At 38.9% G+C, this 22,316-nt stretch overlaps 1 protein-coding gene across 4 annotated transcripts in view; it reads right to left on the reverse strand.

Moving 5' to 3' along the window:
* Window positions 1-1,234: 1,234 nt before the first annotated feature.
* The window catches only part of CMC1 (C-X9-C motif containing 1), a 90,319-nt gene continuing 69,237 nt past the window's right edge, over window positions 1,235-22,316 (reverse strand). For all 4 annotated transcript variants that reach the window (XM_086720602.1, XM_086720601.1, XM_086720603.1 and 1 more), the window contains 2 exons: window positions 4,571-4,661; window positions 1,235-1,489 (listed from right to left, as the gene is read on the reverse strand). In XM_086720602.1, coding sequence (XP_086576728.1) covers window positions 1,369-1,489; window positions 4,571-4,661 — 212 coding nt within the window. In that variant the 3' untranslated portion in view covers window positions 1,235-1,368. The remainder of the gene's footprint in view (window positions 1,490-4,570; window positions 4,662-22,316) is intronic.

A 22,316-nucleotide genomic window follows, 5' to 3' on the forward strand; every position in this document is an offset into this window, starting at 1 on the left:
TATATAACCTACTGTCCAGCGCCTATGGGGAAAGTGACATCTACATAAATGAATTTCCCACATAAAATTGAAGGTGGTTTCTCTGATTCTCATCCAAATTATAAATTAGCCACAGGTTATATATTTCACTAGCTTCCTAAAGTAACTATTTGCTTTTTCTTCATTTGCATCATTTAAAACCAAGAATTAAGGTCCTGTGCTCTAGCAAATGTACAATACCAAAAGACCAACAGAAGCATATAGGCTTGTTTACCCCTATGATTTGTGATCTCTAGGTTTCTATATTTGCTTTGCTTTGGTCTGTTCTAGTAATCTTCCTTTTGATCTGTGGCCTGGGAAAATGTGGTTTCTTTGGGTTTCAAATAAGAGTAAAATAGTTCTTTGAGCGATTGTCTTGAGTAAAGTATAGAATTTGAACATTGGTTCTTCAGGGTCCTATCTGCTTAAAACTAAGTCCTTTAAAAAAAATCTCAGCTCTATTTCATGGGACTGGGGCCAAAGTTAAATCTTGTCCTAGTAGGTAGTACTTTCTATTTGTGATTTTAATGAGAACTATGTAAGTATATATAAATTTTACTTACTTGGAAACTGGTTGCAGTGGCTACAGTGAAACGGAGTTCATGGAAGAAAAAAAGAGCAACTTTTAATATAAAAGTTCAACCTGGGACCAAATTACTGCACTCAGACAGTTGTTTTAGACTAGCTCCTGAAATCATTAAACTATTTTCAGTAGCCAAACAGGTCAAGGATAATAATTCAATTTTAGGAAATTTTCCATCAAATATTAAGTAAAATTAATTCATGTATAAGTACTTCTTCATCTATGTTTCCAAATAATCCTTTACTACTACTACTAACAATAACCCTGGCACTGTCCTGCATACTCTACTTACCTTCAGTAACCCTCACAATGAGAATTACTTCCCTGGTTGAATAACTAGTAAGTGACATAACCAGGAAGGATTCTGGTTCGTAACTATTCTGCTATACCACCTCGTTATTAACACCTTTGACAGCTCCTGCTTTCCTTTGGTTACTTCTGGTCTCTGTGATTAGCCACTGGAAGGGAGTAATATCAAGTCTATACAGAACCCTAAAAATCACTGTTAGATTATCACTGTTAGATAACTGTAATAGTGGAAAAACTTACAAAAAAATCCATAATGACCAGGCAGACCATATCCCAGTTCATTATTTACTCCTCCCATCCCATTTGATAAATTTAACTTTGAAATTAAAAAAAAAAATCTTTATTTCAGATAATATTTCCATCATTTAGGATAAAGCAAACACTTCCTTGAGTCCATTATTTCAGGTGATAATGATTTCCATGAATATCAGAGCTCTTGAGTATCGCTGAATATTTGCCTACATGCTTGTGGGAAGCTTCTGTAGCCTTTTCTTGGTAGGAATTCCAGTTTTTCTGAATTCTTCCCTTTCCTTCAGGTATTCCATTTTGCATTCTTCATAAAAGGCTGGATCATTATAACTAAAAGAAGGAAATGAATATCTCCTTTTAAAATGAGGTTTCGCAAGCATTTAATGTGAGCTTACTTTAAATAATATTCAGACATTTCATCAGGTATAATCTTTAGGAATAGATTTTAAGAAATGGTCATAAATACAGTGTAAACATTAGGTTATCAAACTAGTTCATTTTTGAAAGGCACCGTCCCGGGACAGAGCAATGAGAAGCACAGTACCCATCCTCAGAAGGCCATGGTGTTCGGAGCACACGAGTAAAGGCTGTGCAACAAGCATACAAAGTGCTGTGCCAGAGCGCAAAGGTGAGGAAAACCTGATGCACGAAGAACTGCAAGTAAATTAGTGTCCTTGCAGCAGATCATGCACATAAGAGAAAGGGCCTGGGATGAAGCCAGACTGGGCAAAGGCCGCATCACGAAGGTCATTTTATGCCATACCAAGAAGTTGAAGTCTATCGTGAAGGCAATGGGCCACTATTAACAGAAGAACTTGAAGATCAGTTTTGTGTCTTAGATCACTCTGACAGCATGTGACAGGCCAAAAGGGGGCAGCAAGGTTAGAGGCAGGATGCCTGTAAGGTAAGTAAACTATTCAACAAATCTAGCCAAGGATGATGAGGGAGGGCCCTAAGCTAAAGGAGGAGCAGTTGTGATGAAAAGGACAAAATGGATCTGGGGGAGATTTAGGAAATAAAATCAACAGGAAATAACCATTTAGAGTTAGGAGACAAGGAAAATTCTAAACTCTAGACACACGATGTAGAAGGAAAAGGAGGTGAGTTCAGTTTTGGACCTGAAGAAAGTAGCAAAGAAATGTCATGACCTAAGGAAGTAACCAAAGTCATGGGTCCAAACAGCTTTTGCAGACCTAAGCATGAGAAGAGAACCGGGAGCCCACTTTCTAAAGGATTCAGTTCAAGAAGATAAGGATGAGAAGTAAGAGATGTTGGGGGAACAGTAAAGAGCATAAGAGAAGCCAGGTAGAAGAGAATCTTAAGGGGCTTCTGGAGAGGGAGGTCAAGTGAAAGAAAAAGGGCTGAAACGCTGTTCACTGGATCTGGCTGCCATGAATCCACTAGAACCTTTAGGAGAAGCAGTCTCAGTGGAAGGGGGCAGAAGTCAGACAGCAGTTTACTGAAGAATGAATGAAGACGCGGGTAGAAATAAAAGCAACCACTTAGGTTTCAAGATGTCGCTACAACGAGAGGAGAGAGGGCGGTGGTTGGTTACCTTCATTTCGTGGAATGTCAACAGTAAATAAAGCAGAGCACTTTCTTATTCAAAGATGAAGAAACACAGTGTGTTGAAAACTGAGGTCAAGTAAAATCCTTTACTCCATTTAGCAAATGTCATAACCCTCTTTTGTTTCCTTCACTGCTTTTCTCTCTTCTAAAGAGATGCAGCCTCCTCCAACCCCTCCCAGCCCCTTCCCCAGAACAGACTAGAACCTCTTATTTTCTCCTATTTCCAGGGGGTAAAAGGAAGGATATTTAAATAATATTCAGATAACAAAAGCTAACAAATACAATAAAAAAAGGAGCTACCACTGATTGACTCCCCACTATATGCCAGGCACTGTTGTAGTGAATTTACATACAGTTCCTCACAATCACTGCACCAGGAATAATTTCCTGTCTTCTATGAGGAACCTGCCCAAGGCTTTACCACTAGCTTAGCTCTGGCTGGTCCAGAAGGTCAGCCCCACTGCCCTCTCCACAGCCCGCGCTCCTGCCCCTCTGCTCTAGTGATGCCCATCTGGGAGAGAGGGATAATATGGCAAATTAAGAACAAGTTATTATGACAAACTGAGGTGTAAAAATTCTTTAATATATAAAAAAAGCATTCAACAAATCCAGTCACAAAGAAGTTTAACCAGTTCATCGATCCATCACGCATCTCTTAGGAGCATGAGGAACAAAACTGGAAGAAAAGTAAGTCATAGAATGAACTCTTACCCCTCTATGATGAAGTGCTTAGTGCAGGTCCTGGCCCATAAATAAGGGTGTGTTTCCTCGTCTATAAATGCAGACGTTAGTTTAACTTCCCAAGTCTCCTACCTACAGAATTTTTTTTTTAAGTTTATAAATTTTAAATTTCTGGGTACATTATTTGCTATCAATGAAAACAGGGGCACCTGGGTGGCTCAGTCCATTAAGCGTCCCATCCGGTCATGACCTCGCACTTCGTGAGTTCGAACCCCACATCGAGCTCTGAACTGATGGTGCAGAGCCTGCTTGGGATTCTCTGTGCCCCTCCCCTCCCCACATTCTTCCTCTCTCTCAAAATAAATAAACATTAAAAAAAAAATAATTGATTCAGATAATCACTACTTTTTATCTAATTCCCTAATAAGGAAGTATCAAACCATGCGGACCTATATGTTTCACAGGCTAGAGGAGCACAGTTAGAGAAGGAAATATAAGGGATAACTAAAACCACGACCTCACAGCTATCAATGAACAATACGAAAGTATTCTGCAATACTGTGAATAATGTAGATAATGAAATGTGTGGGGAGATACGGCAGAAAGCACTTGCATGCAAAGAACCTGCAAAGTTTTCCTTTAATATTCAACTAAATGTCAGTGAACGTATTTAAGACTTATTTTTAAATCGATTAATCTCAAAAATCAAAATTTACCTTTGTATCCTTCATTTGATGTAGTGCAACTTTCCTAGGAATTAAATTATATTAATCCCCCAAATCACCAGGCCGACAAATTATCTAATTCAGTACATTTTCATTAGAGGAGACAAATATAAACCCATCTGTAATATATTCTATAGATCAACTGTTCACGAAAAGGAATTTGGTAAGTCATGTGAAAAATCCTGTATTTTTGTTCGCGGATCTCATATTTTTAATCAGATACAATGTTGACACATAACTTGACAAGACCTTTCCTAAATACGTTGCTTAGTATGTAACAAACTGAAATCTCAGACTCAGCTAACAATACCAAAGATGTGATGGGGCTAGTAAAGGACCTATTACATGTAATGAGTTAAATAACACACTCTTACCTACTACATACGTCACACACATACACACACAGAGAAGCATAAACAATGGGGTGATGACTTACTGAGCAGTTAGACATTCTTTCAATGCAGAATTTTCTTTTCGGCATTTTACTACCATAAGGATTCCAGAGTCCTTGCAACATTTGGTAAAATCTGAAAAAATGTGGAAAGAACAAAACAGCCTGCAGTTACATCAACACAATTTTCAACAGCTCTAAAATATTCATCCACTTAACATCCGTTACCTAGATTGTGCCTGGCACACGGCACACCCTCCACAAAAGACACACACATGAATAAAAGGCAGAACCGGACGAGTGCCGTTAACTCTGCAGGAATAAAGAAGGAACTCTGAAAGGGGGGAGAGAGGACCTCTGAGGAGGCGTCATGGAGAGAGAAGGGACATAGAGAATAAGGGAGATTTCTAACAGAAATAGGGGATCTTTCACAAGAAATGAGTAAGGAGGGTAAAAGGGAAGCCGTTTCCAGACACGGGCATCTGGCGTCTAGTTTCGCGTGTCTTCGATGGCGTCAAGGCACCCCCTTTAAGACAAAGTTGCCACCGTGCCTTGACTTCTGATGACAGAACTCCCACTCCATTCCCAAGGCAACTCTTAGACGCCCCTGAAAATTCAAACGGCTTTCTGTCAAATTTCCATTCTAGTAGTTTGCCTTTTAGATTGTACTGGTCCCTTGGTATCCTGCCTTCTCAGCACTGCCAACCCAGAAGAGCCTGGTGCCATAATCCGGTTTGCTTTGGGTCGGACTCGGTCCGACCTCACTCCTGCCACAGGACCACGTGCCATGCCGCAGCTACTCCTGACTATCCTGGTCCTTCCTCCTGTCCACCGGCTGCTCTAGTTTCAGCTCTGCCATTTCCAACCTGCTGCAAGTAACCAACCATGTCAGACTTAAATACGAGATCATCCTCACAAAGAAGCTGTAGGTAAAACAGTGTTTTCTGAGTATCTTTTATAACCCCTTTAATGCAAAGTTAACAAGAATGCTCTCTTTTCTTGAGCTATGCCTTACCCTCCTAGTGCCTAAAGAATAGAATTTATAATGATCTCAAAGCAAGCAGGTAATTCAGGGGTCTCCATGAAGACACATAATATGTAATAAAATATTTTCAAGCCGCAAGCAAACTGGAAATAACTGAGATTTATGAAATGTATAAAAAACTCACGAGAGGGGCTGTGCTGGGATAAGAGTCCCAGAGCACAGCCATTTGTATCTACATGCAGCGTCACAGCACGCTCTGAAGGATATGTGGCAGGATAGGAACAATGACAACAGATGCAGGAAATGACTTTAATTCAAATAGTTTCATGTGTGCGATCCCATGAAACTGTGGGTGACACGCAGTGACACTCCACATCAAAGACACACAGGATTAGCTTCCTTTAGCTGCTTGTTCTCCACCCTTGGCAATCCCACCAGTGGCCTTCTGGCTCCTGAACCCAGCCAGGTATCTTGTTTATTTCAACTACAAATATTCTTGTTCCTCTCTGTGCACATGAGCTGAGCTCATAAGCCACATCAGACCAAGGGAATTTCCTTTGTGCTCTCTGACTAAAGACTCCCTACAACTCAAAAGGCAAATCAGACTCACAATCAGCTCATTATTAGTGGTGAACCTGAGGGGTGGCTACATGGCTATCAAAAAGTCCATTAACTTCCACTCTGGAATGTCATTAGCATCCCTACATGTAAATTCTCTACTCACATTATGATACTAAGATCTACCTTTCTATAAGTAACAGTTATGATTCCAGATAAGAACTAAGACCTGGGAAATCCTCAAAGGGAATGTATGTACATAAAGTTAACCCAGAAGTGACTAAATCTGGGTAAGGGATTCTTGAAGGGAATTGCCATGCTCCATGGTGAAGAACCATGAGCTTATTCCTCTCCATCACCCAACCTTGGTATAAAGGCACTAGACCAGACCAGTTCATGCTTCTAGATAATGTCTAGAAGAAAGATCATTAGCATCCTGAATTTGCCTAATGAAAATATGCAAGCTGATCAAAACCCTCCTTTTCTGGAAAACACAAACACAATGGCTATTAAAAAGCCCACTTTCGGGGCGCCTGGGTGGCGCAGTCGGTTAAGCGTCCGACTTCAGCCAGGTCACGATCTCGCGCTCCGTGAGTTCGAGCCCCGCGTTGGGCTCTGGGCTGATGGCTCAGAGCCTGGAGCCTGTTTCCAATTCTGTGTCTCCCTCTCTCTCTGCCCCTCCCCCGTTCATGCTCTGACTCTCTCTGTCCCAAAAATAAATAAATGTTGAAAAAAAAATTAAAAAAAAAAAAAAAAAAGCCCACTTTCTGGGTTATAACAGACCCAATACTTTTACATTTGATAGATTCAAAACAGAATACTTAGACACTGTATTGTTTTCAGATGCATTTTCCCTAATATGAATAAAAATGTTAGTAAGGAATTGATGCAAGATACCATTTATGTGTTCTGACCACAATAAAGACACAGTCTATATATTTTCACACTTGTCCAAATCTCTTCAGGAATAACTGTGACTGGCCTAAAGCCTCAAGCTGTTTGTGAGGTTTTTGTCACTTGTTTGGCAACAAGATTTTAATGAGGATCTTTCTTTCATACCATATTAGCATACACTCATATAATAATGATGTTGCTAATCCTGCTAACTGAATGGTACTCTAAGACAATTTAAATTCTTTGTCTTTCAGTGTGATGTTAAATGTTACAAAGTTTGTATGCCTATATATAATTTAACATTAATTACCAGTAAAGATTATCAAAATAAAATTTCATTTATTTAAGTACATGTGTAGGAAATACAAATGAAAATCCGTAAACAGTAAGAACAGAGAGGTTGCTAAAAAAGTTATTTCAAAACTTAAAGAAAGGTACTTTTAAAGATAACATTCCAGACTTTTTTCTTAAAAATGTCAAGAACATGGGGTGCCTGGGTGGCTCAGTCAATTCAGCGTCCGACTTCGGCTCAGGTCATAATCTGGTGGTTCATGAGTTCAAGCCCCACGTTGGGCTCTGTGCTGACAGTTCAGAGCCTGGAGCCTGCTTCAGATTCTGTGTCTCCCCCTCTTCCTCACTGCCACTCCCCCATCAGAGACACTCTGTGTCTCTCTTAAAAATAAATATTAAAAAAGAATGTCAAGAACATGATATCTATTCTTCTCAAACTACTCCAAAAAATAGAAGAGGAAGGAAAACTTGTAAATTCATGATACAAAACCAGTATTACCCTGATGCCAAAACCAGAGAAAAAACACTACAAAAAAGGAAAACTACGGGCCAATATCTCTGATGAACATAGATGCAAAAATCCTGAAAAAAAAATATATATATAAGTAAACCAATTTCAACAATACATTTAAAAATGCACTACAATCAAGTGAGATTTATTCCAAAGATACAAGAGTGGGTCATTACTCACAAATCAATGTGATACATCACATTAACAAGACAAAGGGATCAAAAACCATATGATCATCTCAACAGATGCAGAAAAAGCATCTGACAAAATGCAACATCTGTTTATAATAAAACCTCTCAACAAAGTAGGTTCAGAGGGATCGCACCTCAACATACTAAGGTGACACATGAAAAACCCATGGCTAGCATCATACTCAATGGTGAAAAACTAAGAGCTTTTCCTCTACCATCATGAAGAAGACAAGGATGTCCAGTCTCACCGCTTTTATTCAACACAGTACTGGAAGACCTAGCTGTAGTAATCAGACAAGAAAAAGAAATAAAAGGCATCCAAATCAGGAAGGAAGAATAAAACGGTCACTATTTGCAGATGACATGATGTTATATATAGAAGACCCTAAATTCTCCACCAAAAAACTGTTAGAATTAATAAACTGATTCAGTAAACTTGCAGGATACAAAACTAACACATAGAAATTGGCTGGGTTTCTATCCACTGATAATGATTTAACAGAAAGAGAAATTAAAAGAATCCCACTTACAACTGCACCAAAAAGAACAAAATATTTAGGAATAAACTTAACCAAGCAGGTGAAAGACTTGTAACCTGAAAATCATAAAACACTGATGAAAGAAACTGAAGACGACACAAACGAATGGAAAGATATCCCATGCTCATGAACTGGAAGAACATATATTGTTATAATACCCATACTACACAAAGCAACCTACAGATTTCATGAAAACCCTACCAAAATACCAACAGCATTTTTCACAGAATGAGAACAAATAACCTTAATACTGATACAGAGCCACAAAAGAACCTGAACAAAGCAATCTTGAGAAGAACAAAGCTAGATCACAATTCCAGATTTAAAGATATGCTATAAAGCTTTAATAATCAAAACACTATGGTATGGGCAGAAAAACATAGATGAATTAAACAGAACAGAGAGCCCAGAAATAAATCCACACTTATACAGTCAATTAATCTTTGACAAAAGAGGCAAGAATATGCAATGGGAAAAAGACCGTCTCTTCAACAAATGATGCTGGGAAGCCTGGACAGCTACATGCAAAAGGATGAAACTGGACCACTTTCTTACACCATACACAAAAATAAACTCAAAATGGATGACTAAAGACCTCAATGTGAGGCCTCAAACCATAGAACTTCTAGAAGAAAACATTAGCAGTAATCTCTTTGACATCAGCCTTGGCAACATTGTTTTTAGATATCTCTCCTGAGGCAAGGGAGACAAAAGCAAAAATAAACTATTGGGACTACATCAAAATAAAAAGCTTTTGCACAGCAAAGGAGACCATGAACAGAATGAGAAGGCAACCTATTGAATGGGAGAAGATATTTGCAAAAATCTACTATTTAAAAGAAATTAAAAAGCTTAAGGGGAATACTCAAGATTTATTATCTCTATTTATTAGAATATAAATTAATGGCAATAAGATGTGATTCCAACAAAAAGCATTTAGTATGTAACACTTGGAACAGAGATGACTTCTACTTATGGAAAGCCAAAGGACAATGACACATAAATGACACATATGACCCTGTCCAGGGTCTACAATGGTTCCTGGAGATGTTCTGGGGAGGACTGTAGAATAGGAAGATTCGAAGCTCATGTTGTCCCACGGATACAACTAGATAACATTCACATCAGTATAAAAGACCCAGAAAATGTCCCCAAGACTGGCAGAACAAACCGCACACTGAAGTGTAGAGAAGAGCCCACCTCAAAGAGGGTAGGAAGCGTGAAAACACAGTCAGGAACTAAATGGACTTGTGGGACTGTCCATTGGAGGGAGGGATGCCAGGGTTATGGGAAGGGAAAAGAAACAAACTCTTACACTGGGGATCCCACATGGGAAAGAAAAATCCCCATAACATTTGGCTTTGAAAACCAAAGGGGCCAAATTTCATGAGTTCTTAGAATTAGCAGAGCTTAACACCAGGAATATTAAAAATCAGCAGGTTCAAGCTCTGGGAGAGCTGAGAGGGCAAGAGAAAACGGAGTCCCTCATCCTTAAAGAGACAGTACAACAAAGAGCCCTTAGAGATGCAGCATGGAAGCAGAAGTTTGAAAATTGGGGCATAGAGAAGGGAGAGTTATGTCACTCATCTCGGAGCCTGTCCTGGAGGGACACAGATGGCTGGGGGACTCCTCCAGGGACAAAGGAACTGGTAGAACCATTTCCCTCCCCCCATCACCTAAAATAAACACACGGCCACCTGTGAGAACGAGCCTGGCACACCACTGGCCACCTAACTCGCTATTAGTACGCCATCCCCCCTCCTGCTAGAGCAAGCTTCTGCAGAGCTGCTCCCTCCAAAGCTCTTGGCTGGAACCCATCCAAAGCAGCACCACAAGCTTCAACTGTGTAAGCAGCTGTGACAGGGGCCAGTACCACTCCAAAGGGACTCCTGTCCTGGGGAGAGGGAAAGATAACCACACACACTAGTCCGAATGCGACTCCAGCAGTGGGGTGGGGGCAGGCAGGAGTCTGACTGCAGGTCCCACCCACCCACCAAAAGATTCTCAGGGGCAACACAGGGAAAGCACCCTGCAGTTGGTGCTACTGTATCTCTGACAGACACCTGTTCTGACTCAACTCAAGCCCAAGGTGGCCCCCGACTGGCCCATGAACACCACAGGGACCAAACCCTGTCCGCAACAGGCAAAGAGAGCTACTGCAGACAAATGAACCGAAGGAAAAGAGGCCAAACCATAACACCAGGGTAAACGCGACACACACAGGAGACACCCCTGAAGTGCCAGGTTGTGGTGAACAGGGGATGCCGCACTGCAGGGCACTACGGGACCTCCTATTCATTAGGCCATTACTTTCAAGAGCTGGAAACATAGCTGAGTTTCCTGACACACAGAAACAGAGTTAGACACACTGAGGACAAAGGAAAATGTCCCAAATGAAGGAACAAAATCACAGCAAGATACCGAAGGGAAATGGAGAAAAGTAACATGGCTGATAGAGAACTTAAAGTAATAAATCATAAAAATACTCACTGGACTTGAGAAAAGAGTAGAAGACCTCAGTAAGACCCTTAACAAAGAGACAGAAAACATAAAAAAGAATCATTCAGAGATGAAGACCTCAATAAATGAAATTAAAAATAAGAATAAATCATAGACTAAAGGAAGCAGAAGAATAAATCAGTAACCTAGAGGACAGACTAATGGAAAGCAATCAAGCTGAGCAGGTTGAGAGAAAAAAAAAAAAAACAGAATGAAAAGAGGTTTAGGGAATTCAGTGACACCATCAAATATAGTAACATCCACATTATCGGGATATCAGAAAGGTAAGAGAAAGAAAAGGGGGCAGAAAATATACTTGAAGAAGTAATAGCTGAAAATTTCCCAAATATGGGGAAGGAAACAAATCTAGGTTGAGGTCGCACAGAGTGCCCCCCCAACAAAACTGACCCAAGGAATTCTGCAACAAGACACAGAATAATTAAAATGGCAAGAAGCAGTAACGAAGAGAGAATTTTAAAAGCACCAAGAGAAAACAAAACAGTTACATACAAAGGCAACCCCATAAGGCTATCAGCTATTTTTTTTAGCAGAAACTTTGCAGGCCAGAAGGGAGTGCCATGATATTCAAAGTGCTGAAAGGAAAAAAAAAAACCTGCAGCTGCAGCCGAGATTACTCTATCCAGCAAAGCTATCATTCAGCATAGAAGGAGAGATAAAGAGTTTCCCAAACAAAAGTTAAAGGAATTCATTACCACTAAACCAGCCATACAAGAAATGTTAATGGGACTCCTTGAGTGGAAAGGAAATACCATAAGCAGGAATAAGAGAAGTAGAGGGCACAGAAGCACCTGGGTGGCTCAGTTAGTTGAGCATTGGACTCTTGATTTCAGCTCAGATCATGAAGCCACGGTTGTAGGATTGAGCCCCACCATGTCATGCTCCATACTAAGCATGGAGCCTGCTTACAATTCTCATTCCCTATGTCCTTCTCCCTTGCTCATGTGCTCATTCTCTCTAAAAAAAAAGTTAAAAAAGAAGGAAAAGAAAAGTAGAGAGCACAAAAGCAGTAAAAATATGTGTATCTGTCAAAATCAGTCAAGGGACTCACAAAATAAAAGGATGTAAAGTATGAAACCATTTACCTAAATGTGGAGGGGAGAGGTATAAAGAATGAGTTCAAACTCAAGCAACCATAAACTTAATATAACATATGTTAAGATGTCAGATACATCTTAATATAGCATATAGCAGAAGATGTTATACACAAGCCCCAAATCAAAAACCAGTAGTAGGCAAAAAATAAAGAGAAAGGAATCTAAATATAATACTAAAGAAAGCCAAATAACCGTGAGAAAGCAAGGGAAGAATGGAACAAAGAACTACAAAAACAACCATAAAATAAGTAACAAAACAGCAATGAGTACATACCTATAAATAATTACTTTGAATGTAAATGGACTAAAGGCTCCAAAGATACAGGGTGATGGACTGGATAAAAAAACAAGACCCATGTATATGCTGCCTACAAGAGACTTATTTCAGATCTAAAGACACATGCAAATTCAAAGTGAAGAAACAGAGAAGCATTTATCATGCAAATGGATGTGAAAGGAAGTCAGGGTAGCAATATTTCTATCAGACAAAATGGACATTAAACAAAGATTGTAATAAGAGACTAAAAAGGACATTAATCATAAAGGGGACAATTCAACAAGAAGATATAACAATTGTAAATATTCATGCACTTAACATGGGAAGACCCAAATACATAAAAGTTAATAATATAAAAGAATTAATCAATAGTAATACAATAATAGTAGGGGACTTTAATGCCCCACTTACTTCAATGGACAGATCATCCAAACAGAAAATCAACAAGGAAACAGTGGCTTTGAATGATAACATTGGACCAGACAGGCCTAACAGATGTATTCAGAATACAGCAGAATACACATTCTTCTCAAGTGCACATGGAATATTCTCCAGAAGAGAGCAAATATTAGGCCACAAAACAAGTCTCAACAAATCCAAAAAGACTGAAGTCATACCATGCGTCTCTTCTGACTACAATGCTATGAAACTAGAAACAAACTTCAAGCAACAATCTGAAAAGAGTAGAGACAAATGGAGATTAAGTTGCATGTTACTAAACAATGAATGGGTCAACCTAGAAATCAAGGAAGAATTCAAAAAAACGTATGGAGACAAATGAAAACCAACAGTTCAAAATCTTTAGAATGTAGCAAAAGTGCTTCTAACAGGGAAGTTTGTAGCAATACGGGCCTCACTCAAGAAGCAAGAAAAATAAACAACTTGTTACTACATCTCAAGGAGCTAGAAAAAGAACAAAATCCAAAACCAGTAGAAGGAAAGATATAATAAAGATCAGAACACAAATAAATGAAATAGAAACTAAAACAAACAATAGAACAGATCAATGAAACCAGGAGGTGGTTCTTTGAAAAGAACTGATAAAACTTCAGCCAGATTCATCAAAAAAAAACAAAAAAACAAAAAACAAAAAACAGAGAGAGAGAGCACTGGGGCACCTGGGTGGCTCAGTCAGTTAAGTGTCTGACTTCAACTCAGGTCATGATCTCGTAGTTCATGGGTTTGAGCCACGCACTGGGCTCTGTGCTGGTGTTGCAGAGTCTACGTGGGATTCCCTCTCTCCCCACCACCTCTCTCTCTGCCCCTTCCCCACCTGCGTGCTCTCTTGAAATTAATAAACTTAGGGGCGCCTGGGTGGCGCAGTCGGTTAAGCGTCCGACTTCAGCCAGGTCACGATCTCGCGGTCCGTGAGTTCGAGCCCCGCGTCGGGCTCTGGGCTGATGGCTCAGAGCCTGGAGCCTGTTTCCGATTCTGTGTCTCCCTCTCTCTCTGCCCCTCCCCCGTTCATGCTCTGTCTCTCTCTGTCCCAAAATAACTAAACGTTGAAAAAAAAAAAAATTAAAAAAAAAAATAAATAAACTTAAAGAAAAATACTCAAATAAAATCAGAAAAGAGAAGAAATAACAACCAATACCACAGAAATACAAATAAGACAGTATTATGAAAAATTATATGGCAACAAACTGGACAACCTAGAAGAAATAGAGAAATTCCTAGTCATCTATAACCTACAAGGAAGAAATAGAAAATTTGAACAGACTGACTACCAGTAATGAAATGGAATCACTAATCAAAAAACTCCCAATAAACAAAAGTGCAGGACCATACAGCTTCATGGGTAAATTTTACCAAACATTTAAAGAAGAGTTAATACCTATTCTTCTCAAACTATTACAAAAAATGGAAAAGGAAAGAAAGCTTCCAAATTCATTCTGTGAGGCCAGCATCACCCTGATATCAAAACCAGATAAAGACACTACCCAAAAAAAGGGAACTACAGGCCAATACCTCTGATGAACACAGATGCAAAAATGCTCAACAAAGTATTAGTAAACTGAATCCAACAATACATTTAAAAAATCACTCACCAGGATCAAGTGGGATTTATTCCTGAGATGTAAGGGTGGCTCAATATTTGCAAATCAATCAATGTGATACCTCACATCAGTAGGAGAAAAGATAAAAACCATATGATCATCAACAGATGCAGAAAAAAGCATCTGGCAAAGTACAACATTCATTCATGACAACTCTCAACAAAGTAGATTTAGAGGAAATACACCTCAATATTATAAAGGCCATATATGAAAAACCTACAGCTAATATATATATTTTTTTAATGTTTATTTTTGAGAGAGAAAAACAGAGCACAAGTGGGGTTGGGGCAGAGAGAGGGGGAATCAGAAGCAGGCTCTAGGCCTGCTGTCAGCACACAGCCTGACACAGGGCTCAAACTCACAAACCATGAGATCACGACCTGAGCCAAAGTCGGACACTTAACTGACTGAGCCACCCAGGCGTCCCAAGCTAACATCTTATTCACAGTGCAAAACTGACAGCTTTTCCCCTAAGATCAGGAACAAGACAAGGATGTCCACTCTCACCATTTTTATTCGACATAGTACTGGAAGTCCTATCTGCAGCAATCAGAAAAGAAAAAGGAATAAAAGGCATCCAAATCAGTATGGAAGAAGTAAAACATTCACTATTTGCAGATGACATGATACTGTATATAGAAAACCCTTAATACTCCCCCCAAAATCTTACTGGTAACTGAGTTCAGCAAGGTCACAGGATACAAAATCAATTTAAAGAAGTCTGTTGCATTTCTATACACTAATAATGAAGGAGCTAACAGAGCAAATAAGAAAACAATCCCATTTGCATCTGCACCAAAAACTATAAACCCTGAAAGCTATAAAACACTGATGAAAGAAATTGAAGACAGAAACAAATGGAAGGACATCCTATGCTCACAGATTGGGAAAACAAACATTGTTAAAATGTCTGTACTACCCAAAGCCATCTACAGATTTTACACAATCTCTGTGAAAATACCAACAACGTTTTTCACACAATCCTAAAATTTGTATGAAACCACAAAAGGCCCCAAACAACCAAAGCAATCTTGAAAAAGAAAACAAAACTATGTGCCACAATCCCAGATTTCAATTTATACTGCAAAGCCGTAGTAATCAAAACAGTATGGCTCTGGCATAAAAATAAACATACAGACCAAAGGAACAGAATAGAGAGCCCAGAAATAAACCCACACTCATATGGTCAATTAACCTTTGACAAAGCTGGAAAGAATATGCAATAGGAAAACGACAGTCTCTTCCACAAATGGTGTCAGAAAAACTGTACAGCAAGATGCAAAAGAATGAAAATGAACCACTTTCTTACACCATACACAAAAATAAACTCAAAATGGATTAAAGACCTGAAACCATAAAAATCCTAGAAGAGAGCACAGGCAGTAATTTCTCTCACACTGGTTGTAGCTATGTTTTTCTGGATATGCCTCCTGAGGCAAGGGAAATAAAAGCAAAAATAAACTACTGAGACTATATCAAAATAAAAAGCTTCTGCACAGGAAAGGAAACAATCAACAAAACTAAAAGACAACCTACTGAATGGGAAATGATATTTGCAAATGACCTATCCAATAAAGGGTTAGTATCCAAAATATATAAAGAACTTCTACAACTCAACACCAACAAAACCCAAATAATCTGATTAAAAAATGGGCAGAAGACACGAACAGACATTTCTCCAAAGAAGACATACAGATGGCCACAAGACACAAGAAAAGACACTCAGCATTACTCATCATCAGGAAAATGCAAATCAAAACTACAATGAGATGTCACTGACACCTGTCAGAACGGCTAAAATCAAAAACTAAAGAAACAACATGTTGACAAGGATGTGGACAAAAAGGAACCCTCGTGCACTGCTGGTAGGAATGCAAACTGGTGCAGGCACTGTAGAAAACAGTATGGAGGTTCCTTCGAAGATTAAAAACAGAAAGACCATATGATCCATTGGTTATGCTACTGGGTGTTTACCCAAAAACTACATAAACACTAATCGGAAGGGATACATGCCCCCCTATGCTTACTACAGCATGATGTACAATAACCAAATTATGGAAGTAGCCCAAGTGCCTGTGGATAACTAAACGGATAAAGAAGATATGGTGTGTGTACACACACACACACACACACACACACACACACACACACACACACACACACACACACACACAGAGGAATATTATTCAGCCACAAAAAAGAATGAAATCTTGCCATTTGCAACAGCATGGATGAATCTAGAGAGTATATGCTATAGATTATAATGTTATACAAATAATATAGAACAAAAAAGGTCAGAGAAAGAAAAATACCGTATGAATTTGCTTGGATGTGGAATTTAAGAAACAAATTACCAAAGGTAAAATGAGACAAACCAAAAAAACAGATTTTAACTCTAGAGAACAAACTGATGGTTATTGGCGGGGGGGGGGGGGGGGGGGGCGTGAAACGAGTGAAGGGCATTAAGAGTACACTTATCTTGACAAGCACTGAGCAATGTACAGAACTGTTGCTTCACTGTATTGTACCCCTGACATCAATAGAACACCATGTGTTGTCTACACCGGAATTAAAATTGTTTAAATTAAAATTAAAAAATAAATTATGTATAAAGCTGTAAAAAATAAGTAAGTAATAAATAAATAGATACGTAAAATGGTTCTTTTTTTTCAACTTTTTTTTTTTTTTATTTATTTTTCGGACAGAGAGAGACAGAGCATGAATGGGGGAGGGGCAGAGAGAGAGGGAGACACAGAATCGGAAACAGGCTCCAGGCCCTGAGCCATCAGCCCAGAGCCTGATGCGGGGCTCGAACTCATGGACCGTGAGATCGTGACCTGGCTGAAGTCAGACGCTTAACCGACTGTGCCACCCAGGCGCCCCTCTTAACTCATTTCTCCACTAGAAGAAACTGATTTCAGGAAGTCATTTGTTTTGTTTTCCCATTTTCCCATGTACCTTCCTAATTTTTTCCAAGGTATTTAAAGGTGTTAATAACAGCAATAAGAATAAAATGATAATGGCAACTAAAATACACTGGTTATTTATTACGTACCAGAAGCTATGCCAAGCACATTTGTTAGCTCACTTGAAATATTAGGTCACTTGAACTATTCTTATGTTCATTTACCAGATGAGGAAACTGACCTTTAGGTTGATGTCACATTTCCAAGATCATAGAGCTTGGCACAGAGCTTGGCATAGAGCTTGGACCAGGCCTTTACTAATTCCGGAAAAATACCCGTAACTACTGTCAAATCCCACTTACTCCTTCCATGGTAAGAACACAGGACACATCTCCACACCTGGCTGAAATTTCCATGGTCACAAAACAGACTAAACCCAAGCCAGTCAGCTCACATGAGGTCACAACTGAGACCTGGGTGACGGGTGGCTCAGCACACCCTATCATCACCACACGAAAAAATACAGTGCAGCTTGCTGCTCGGTTTTATGCTACTTAGCAATCACCTGAAATAAGGTAACATCAGATACCTTCCTCGCTCTCTGGCCCCACCCATTTTCTAGAATTCCTATAAAATATAAATATTTAAAATGAGGATTTTGCACGTTAGAAAGTGGCTTCTCCGAAGGGAACCTCATGAAATGCTAAATTCGGTGTTTCAGAGTTTAAGTGCTACCAGAATTTGAAAGGTAGACATCAGCATAGCCTAGTGTTGCTGAGGAAAGCATCAAACCACCCCACCTTTGTAAAAAGACTGCATGTAAGAGGTGCTTTAAGTCTCCCCAGATCGCAGAATCCACCATCGTGAATAACAGCAGAGGTGGAGGCTTTAGGTGACAAAGCAAGAGAAAGAGAGGCAAATGAGCTTGGTTCGTACCATACATTTTTGTTACACGTTTCCTCTTTGCTCCCTCACAGCCTCCAACGTTAAAAGACCCATCATTAACAGGCACTGGTCAAAGCGGCTAACCAAGCGGCCCGCCTCTGATCACGGGTCCTTCTAGGCTCCCTTGCCATCTCCTGGTGGACGCTCTGCCCTCTCCCTCCCCTAAGGAGAAGCAGGACCACACAAAAGTAGGATCAAATGCTTTTAATAACGCAAGCTATACAGGCAACAGACTAACCTCCCGTGCTTTTTCATTTTTGCTAGAGGTTTTACAGCCTCCTCTGGGGGGAGGAATATGAGCCACCAGTGGCCATTTACCACAATTCATGGAGGGTCCACGGAAGGATGAGCTGCCTTGTTCCAAACTTCTGGGACTGAAACGGTCAGAGTGGGGAGGACTTCACGGGCCACTTAATCTGAACTCTTACTCGATGCAGAAGATCCTTGTTAATCCATCTCTCTGTTTAAACACTGTGACAAAAAAGTCCTTATCTCCCAAGGTAGCCAGCTCCTGCGCGTGTGTGTGTTGCATGCGTGTTGCAGGTGTGTGGCGTGTTGGGGGAAGGATTTATAGCCTGGGGGAAAAACCAGTAAATCTAATGCCGCTTCCTCATCAAATACTACAGGAAATAACATCCCTGTTGTTCCCTTGTCCTGGTTCAGAGCCAGTGTGAAAGCTGTTCCCTCCTCCTTATTGGACATCACTTCCAGATTACTGACAAAACATGGTCACGCTCCTCATAATCTTCTGGTTTGTCAAATTTATTCATGTTTTTAACACCTTGCTTTGCTCCCAAAAGGATCTAAAAGAGCTCGGCGCCTCCCTTATAAAACAACATCTGTAAGGACGGTAGGTTTTTCAAATTCTAACACAGTAGGCAATTCAAATATGAAAATAACTATGGCTATGTCTTAACAAAAGTAAGTATGTATATAAATATATAACAAAAATCCTTTGTGGGGAGTCATTACAAGCATGACACATCACTAGCCATTCCCCACTCTGGTCTTCTCTTAGCTAAAGCCAAAAATATTTTTACCCAAGCAAAAAATAGCCTTTGACACCAGTGAAAGCCACTTATCAGCTTTCTTTTCCTCGAATACAGTCACATCAACAACCAAAGCAGAAACACTGTTCTGTGAAGTACTATGCAGCCACTAAAAGAAAGTACACTGATAGGGAATGATCTCTAGAACTCAAAATGAAAAACAGCTAAGGTGCAGCACCACACGGTAGACCGTGTGACCATTTCTGTTTAGAATCCACACACATTTGTGTACGTGCGCATGTGTATGTATCTATATAGACAGATGTTTACACAGACACAAAATGGCTGTGGAATAGCAAGTAAGAAACTGGTCATTGTGGTTGCTTCAGAGGAGGAAAAGCGGGGATCGGGGGGCCAAGAAATAAAGAAACACATCTGTACTGTGTTTGGGTAGTCTACACATGGGTCAACCTTCCAAAATGTAATTTAAAAAAAGCAAGCAAGCAAGCAATAGCTTTGGGTGGAGGAGTGGAGTCCAGCTTCGGCTTTGATGAGCAGCTTTGCTGAGCAGCATGAAAAACTACAATTCGTGCAACTCCCTTCTGAAGCAAGTGCTTTTCCCTGAACTCTGCTCAGCAACCACTTAGCGGCGACCCTTCTGTGTATCACTGAGAATATCCGTTCCTCACACTCTGGGGATATTTCTGCACATAGGCCTTAATTTCATTAAATGTGAGTTGTTCTCAAATACAAATTTGGACATTCCTTTTCATCAAATAGCTACATAGATCCTCCTGTTCATTATACCGATGCCAAACGAAAAGCACCATTCCAAGGTAAAATGACACTATCAAAAGTCACACTATTGGCTTTCTTGTAATTTGACACAGTCACAAAAACTGCCAAAATGAAAGAAATCTGACAATAACACGTGCTACCTTACTCCTAAATAGGTCCAAATTCTCAGTTTTAAGAAGAAGAAAAAAAAAGAGAATAAAAGACGTATTATGTATGCTAAATTTAATTAGATATTTAATAAGTATAGTATCCCTAGTCAACAAGGCAAATCGATCCTTTCAGTTCTGGCTGCAGTTTATTTAAAGACTTTACAATGTCACTACTTAAGAGTAAGTCCTATGGAGGTGTTATCTCACCATTTATATTTTCACAACACTTATGATATTGTTATCACACTCTTAAAATAAATGAAAAGCCCATGCCACATTTCAGACCAATGTAATGCTACAGATTCCAATTTAATTTCTAGAAATATACATTAAAATAATTCTGTATTGCTCACTTTATTCTTGCAATGTTGAACATTAAAAAAAAGTAAAACTAAGGTTTTTGTTTTGTTTTGTTCTGTTTTAGGTCCCTGGTACACTTGGAAAGCAGAAGTTTAATTGCTTGGCTTTAACCTTAGGCACCAGAAAACAGAACAGGATAAAATTCTGACAACAATAGCGTTTTATGACAAAATTATTATGCTTTTAATTTTCTATTAAATTGTGATTTATTATTAGCTTGCTACTTTAAAAATTAGTTTGTGTACAGAATGAATTTAGTGGTGCATTTAATGAGACAAGAAGGTAGGATGATGAACATGAAAAGATTATTTCACATCGTAGTGCATGAGCTATTTGATAATTCTAACATAGTACAAAAGAAAGCTTCTCTCTAGATTGATCATGGTTCAGTTAACATCACTGAATATCTAATACCTCCAACTCAATTAATTCTCACCTGATTAAGATCAGACTGATATTCAAACTAAATCATCTCTCCAGTCAAGTAGAAATCAATATTTCTGATTTTACTTTTAAATTACAATAGAAAATAAAATGCACGCATCTTCAATATGCCAAGAGTAGCTTTTCTATTCTAGTCTACCATGGCATGGATAACCAGTTGATTAAAGAATTATTCTAATTTGAGCACCGATATGTAGCAGAATCTGATTAATTTGAACACAGAGATGGAATAAAGTAATTAAATATATCTTATACAGGGCAAATAGAAAATTGACATAAAGTAAACTTGACTTCTTTAAAACAAACCTCACTATTTATCAGCTCAAGTAGTTAGGAACATGTTTTTACTAAAGACTGATCACTCTGAGAGAAGAAAGAGTCTTATTTCAGGTACAGATATTTGTAAGATGGGCAGACACAGTTCTTCTAAAATCAAACTCTTTCTGCCACTGTGATCTCCAAAAAACATGCACCTACCTAAAGACAACCAAACATGACTTTTCCAGAAAAAAGACATACTGACCCATTCTTGCTAGACAGGGTAAAAATTAGTGAATCCTAACAGAACCAAATGCTTACATATTTGTAACTCTTACTCCTGAAGAGAATAATAGGTTTTCCTCCTCTTTCTTCCTTAATGTCACTTCAAATTTAAGATGGAGAAGAGTAAAGTCAAATTATTTGTTGGAGTAACTGAATACAAAGTATTGTTTTGCTTGTTAGCAAACTCAGTAACTCAGAGGAAAATGACAGAAAATTTTCAAATTTCAAATACACTGAAGCAAAGCAAAATCACAGTTAATGTACTGTTAGAATTGAAACTACTACAATTTAGAGAATACTTAGTGTGTGCCATTGTGCATTAGATATTTAATATATACTATGTACATGTCACATATAAAATACTTTTATAAAATACTTTATATATGAAGATATATTTATGTAAAAAATATATTTCACATACATTATTCTCAAACCTCACAAAATGGGTTATTACTCCTACTAAATAACTCATAGATGTTACCTACCTTAGATGTACCTTTTCAGGTGTCTTAGATATATCTACTCATAGAAAAGAACATGAAGAACCAAAAGTTATGCAAATTAGTCTGGAAATAAAAACTTCCAAAATTCATACCCTATGTGAAACAGCCACAGAAGTTACAGACCATGGCTAAGGGCATTAAAATTTAGATTTTATGTTAAGATAGGAATCTCTCCGAAGAAACAGAATCTGATGCTGGGCTGCCTGTACAACTTGCATGCATGGATGCAACTTGGAA

Source organism: Puma concolor, chromosome C2, assembly GCF_028749965.1.
Source record: "Puma concolor isolate L17-30 chromosome C2, mPumCon1.1.hap2, whole genome shotgun sequence".
NCBI lineage: Eukaryota > Metazoa > Chordata > Mammalia > Carnivora > Felidae > Puma > Puma concolor.